The 5,404-nt window shown below is 43.8% G+C and overlaps 1 protein-coding gene across 1 annotated transcript; it reads right to left on the bottom strand.

Annotated features, from left to right (window-relative positions):
* Window positions 1-857: 857 nt before the first annotated feature.
* On the bottom strand, window positions 858-3,750 carry PCDHB5 (protocadherin beta 5). Its single transcript, XM_007461488.1, has one exon. The coding sequence runs from the start codon at window positions 3,525-3,527 to the stop codon at window positions 1,137-1,139; it is 2,391 nt and encodes a 796-aa protein (XP_007461550.1). The 5' UTR covers window positions 3,528-3,750; the 3' UTR covers window positions 858-1,136.
* Window positions 3,751-5,404: the final 1,654 nt, after the last annotated feature.

The following is a 5,404-nucleotide window of genomic DNA, read 5'->3' as shown; positions in this document are numbered from 1 at the left end:
AATGCTGAGGAACTGGTATATCCAGACACTGCTGAAAGCAATGTAAACTGGGACAACCACTTTGGAAAACTATTTGGAAATATCTACTAAAAGTGGACATGCACTTACTAAATAAGTAGCAATTCCACCCTTAGGTATATACCCAACAGAAATGCATATACATGTTTGTTGAAGGACATGTAAGAGAATGTTTATAGCAGCATTATTCAAACAGCCAAACGTTGCACCAACCCAAATATCCACATACAGTAAGATGGGTTATAAATTGTGACATATTCATACAGTGGAATACGATACAGCAACAAGAATGAAGAACTAAAATTAAAAGCAGTATCGCGGATAAATGTCATAAACATATTGTTGAGAAGCCAGATGCAAAACAGTTCACACTCTAGTATTCCATTTATATAAATTCAAAACAGGCAAAACTGAACTATAGTATTGGAAGTTGGAATATTTGTTATACTTGAGCTGGTAGTGATTTTAAGGGGTAATTTGTGTGGCACCTGCGATGCTAATAATGTTTCCTTTCTTCAAGATGCTGACACCAAGTATGTTCACTTTCTGAAAATACAGTGAGCTGTGTTAAGGATTTGTTCACTTTTCTGTATGTATGTTATAATTGAATTAAAATATTCATTTAAAGAATTACTTGCCAGTAGGATGAGAGCTAGGAAAGAAGTGTAAATAGAAGTGTTGGTTTTCATCATGCTTTCTCACATATTATATTTGTTATATGAATGTATTCCTTTGCAAACAAAATGAATATTATGTAAACATTTTAAATTTTTGCTATTTAGCATCAAATAACTTAGAGCGTGATGAAACAGAATGAATATAGAGAAAACAATATTTTATTAAGACAGTTCATTGGAACAAGTACCAACGGAAGGAGCAAAAATTTCAGGAAAATCAACAGCATGCAAGGATTTGGAATGGCACACTATAAATAAATGCAATGACAACAGAATTTAGTTTTCCAAAATTGGACAAGGTAAAGTTAAATGGACTAATTCATTACAAAAAGGAAATCAAGGCTATATCGGAAGATGGAATTTTTCTCCATGATGCCCTCAAATTCGGTATCTGGGGAAATTAGAGCTAAATGACAAATACCTTGCATCATAATGAGATCCCTAACTGAATCCAGCGCTATTACGGAAGTTGGCGTTTTCCTCTATTTCTTCACCAGCGCCCTGGGTCGGGAGGTTGGGGAGAATGGGCTTCAAGAATTTAAACTCATTTAACCCGGAGCCTCCCGTCAGACACACCTCGTACTGATAGCGTTGGGACAGGGTCCCCGTGCCGCTGACGTCCACCAGGTGGCCTGGAAAGTGGCCCTCGGGTACCGAGCAGCGACTCACCGAGGCCGCCCCGCCCCTCCTGCACAGCCGCACCGCGACGAACACCAGCACCGAGAAGACGAAGAGCGACGACACCGACGCCAAGGCCACCACCAGGTAGACGGTGAGCGGGGCGGCCGGGGCCGCGTCCGCCGCTTCCGCTTCCGGGGCCGGCAGGTAGGGCTGCGAGAAGCCGTCCACCAGCAGCACGTGCAGCGTGACGCTGGCCGAGAGCGGCGGCTCGCCGTTGTCCTTGACCAGCACCAGCAGCCTGTGCTTGGCCGCGTCGCGCTCGCTCAGCAGCCGGGCCGTGCGCACCTCGCCGTTGTGCGCCCACACGCCGAAGAGGCCGGGCTCCGTGGCCTTGAGCAGCTGGTACGACAGCCAGGCGTTCTGGCCCGAGTCGCCGTCCACCGCCACCACCTTGGTCACCAGGTAGCCCGCCTCGGCCGCCCTGGGCACCAGCTCGGTGCAGGGCGCCGAGGCGTTCTGCAGCGGGTACAGCACGAAGGGCGCGTTGTCGTTGTCGTCCGCCACGAGCACGCGCACCAGCGCCTGGCTGCTGAGCGCGGGCGAGCCGCGGTCGGCGGCGCCCACGCGGAACTCGAACGCCCGCAGGGCCTCGTAGTCCAGGGACCTCAGGGCGAACAGGTGGCCGTTGTCCGGGTTGATGGATACCAGGGAGGCCAGGGGCACGTGCGGGTCGAGGGGCGGCAGCAGCGAGTAGGTGACCTGGGCGTTGGCGCCCGCGTCTCTGTCTGTGGCGCGGACGCTGCCGATGTGCAGGGCGGGGCTGTTGTTCTCGCGGACGGACAGGGTGTAGGAGGTCTGGGTGAAGGCGGGGGCGTTGTCGTTAACGTCGGACACCAGCACGGTTATGTTGTGCTGGGTTTTCAGTCTCGGTGTCCCCATATCTGTGACGGTGATGGTGACGTTGTATTCCGCTCTGCTCTCTCTGTCCAGTGGCCTCTCGGTCACTAGGGTGTAAAAGTTTTTGAATGTGGGTTTCAAAAGAAAGGGGAGATCATTCTGGATGGAGCAAACCATCCTACCGTTGTCCTCGGAATCTGGATCTGAAACACTGAAAACGGCCACCACAGTCTCTGGGGAGTTTTCTGGGGTAGAGCTGGTGAGTGTCGACATGGTCAGTTCGGGGACGTTGTCGTTCACATCCACCACCTCTATAACTACAGTGCATTTTCCTGAAAGGCCCCCGCCATCTGTGGCTGCAATCTCCACGTTATAATATCGAGTTGCCTCGAAATCCAATGCCCTTTTCAGACGAATTTCTCCTGTTATTTCGTCTATTACAAATGGTTGAGTAGCTTCATCACCTTGGAATAGAGCGTAGGCTACATTCCCATTCATTCCTGCATCTAAGTCTCGGGCGGAGACAGCGACAACTAAGGAGTTTAGGGGGCTGTTCTCCGGAATCTGTACCTCATAGACCGACTGTAAAAACTCAGGGGCGTTGTCATTGATGTCCACGACTTCAATGTGGACTGCAGTGGTCCCGGACCTGGGCGGAGCCCCACTATCCAGCGCCGTGAGGGTTAAACTGAGTTCAGGCCCTTCCTCCCGATCCAGCGGTTTGTCCAGCACCAGCTCTGGGTATTTTCTGCCATCTCCGCGATTATGAGTGACAACATGAAAATGGGAGTTGGGGCTGATTGTGTAATTCTGAATAGTGTTGCTACCTATGTCAAAGTCCTGAGCTATTTTCAAAGGAAACACAGTCCCTGTCTGGACGTTTTCTGGGATTTTTAGGAGCATTTCCCTCTCGAGGAACTCTGGGGAATGGTCATTTATATCTGTGAGCTGCAGATCAGCTTGAAAAAACTGCACCGGGTTTTCCAGTAACAGTTGGAAATGCAGTAGGCAGGGATCTGTCGCCCCACACAGCACCTCCCGGTCTAGTTTTTCATATAGAAACAAATTCCCGGTCGTTACATCCAGCTGCAAGAGCTGTTTATTTCCTTTGTAATGGATTCGCGCACCCCGAGTGGCCAGTTCCCCCACCCTGAGCCCCAGGTCTTTTGCCAGGGTGGCCACAAAAGACCCACTTTCAGTTTCTTCTGGCATGGAATACCTAACTGCTTCAGAGCCAGCCTCCCACAAAAGCAACAGTATAGCAAGAAAGATAACTTGCCTTTTCTGTAGCGTTTTTGCTGGTGCAGTCTCCATTGTTCAGACCCGGTTCAAGAACTTGCAGTTTCTTCAACTCCGTATGCAATCAACCCAGATGATTTGGTTAAGTAAACTCGAATTAGATCTTTCTGACTGACCTGCAGTAGAACGATGCCCTTCTCTGGAGATCTCTGCCTCTAGATCTTATGTAAAATGCTTCCTTCTTTTAGAAAGCATTCAGAGTTCTGATTCCCAGCTAAATGGCTTCCCGGGTATCCACAGAGCCATTCATTCCTACTCCTAGCCTGCAGCACCACCAGGCGTCCTTATTTACTATTGCATATAGTATTTGCCGTCTCTTTCCAAGTTAGAACCTTTTAAGTCACAGAAGTGTTCCCAGTTGTATCTCCACTTCTCAGTGATTGTAAGTTCTAAATAAACATGTGCTAAGTTAACTTCCAGCGAAAGAATACTATTCAGAACTAAAACACTAGTACTCCTCATAAAATATCTTTTGAGTACTTGAAGAAACTTTCTTTTGTGTGATTCTTATTTGATTATATTCACGAAATAAGCAATAATGGCTGTTTACAAAAGTTTACACTATTAAAGTTATTTTTATTTTTAAATATTACATATTAGAAAAGGGCATAAATCATGAGTGTACAACTCAAAAAATTTTCAGGAAGTAAACACACTCATAAGCAAAGCCTAAATTAAAATTAAAATGTTACAAAAACCCTAGAAGCCCCCACCTCTCATTGTCTGGTCACTACTCTCCCCGCTAAAGGTAAGCACTCTCCTGATTTCTATTATCATAGAGCTTGTGTGTGTCTTTTTTATACAAATGGTGTTGTAGAGTGTTATGTTTGTCTTCTTTCACTCAACATTACCTTTGTAAAATTCATCTGTTACATATTGTTCTAATTTATTTTATTCTCATTGCTTTATGTTATTCTATTGTATGACTATACCACCATTTGTTTTTTTATTCTCCAGTTGATGGACACTGGGGTTTTTCAGTTTGGGAATATTTTGAGTAGTGCTGCTATGAACACTCTTGTATATGTCTTTTGGTGTCTATGTGTGCATTTATATTTACTATATTCCTAGGAGTTAGACTGTTGTGCCTTAAGATGTGCACATATATATATAGCTTTAATAGATATTGCAAAACAGTTTTCAACTGTGTTTTTACCAAAACCAGCAGAGTGAGAGTTCCAGTTGCTCCATATGCTTGTCAACATTTGATAATATCTTTTAATTTTAACCTCTCTGATGAGTGTGTAATGATGTCATATTGTAATTTTAATTAGCATTTCCCTGATGATTAATTAAATTGAGCACATTTATCACAAGGTTATTTTTATTAGTGTATATTCTTGTGAAGTACATAAGTCTTTTGTCTATTTTTCTATTTAGGTTATTTGTCTTTTTTTCTTATTAATCTTTAGAAGTTCCTTATATATTCTGGGTATAAGTACTTTTTTAGAAGTATGTATTGCAAATATTCTCTCCCATTCTATGGCATGCATTTTAACTCTCTTGTGATATCTTTGAAGAACAAAACTTCTTAACTTTTACTCTAATTTTTCAATATTTTTTATTTATGGTTAGAACTTTTTGTGTTTTCTTTAAATCTTTGCATACACTAAAGTCAAGAAAATATTGTTGTATGGTGCTTTTGAAAAATTAATTACTTTACTTTTCACATTTAGAGCTATAATCCTCCTGAAATTATTTTTTCATGTTAATGAGGTTAGGGTCAAATTATTTTTTTTTCATATAAATATCCAAATGACTGCACCATCTATTGAAAAGAAGTTCCATTCCCAGTTGTTTCTGACGTGCCATTTTTTTCATAAATCAGGGATCCATAGTTCTGTTCAAGAGTCTTTTTTTCCCATTTTTCTCTTTGTTTATCCCACAACACA

The sequence above is a fragment of the Lipotes vexillifer genome, unplaced genomic scaffold, assembly GCF_000442215.2.
Source record: "Lipotes vexillifer unplaced genomic scaffold, Lipotes_vexillifer_v1.1 scaffold217, whole genome shotgun sequence".
Lineage (NCBI taxonomy): Eukaryota > Metazoa > Chordata > Mammalia > Artiodactyla > Lipotidae > Lipotes > Lipotes vexillifer.
The sequence above is the reverse complement of the archived record's forward strand: the minus strand, read 5'-3'. Positions and strand labels throughout refer to the sequence as shown.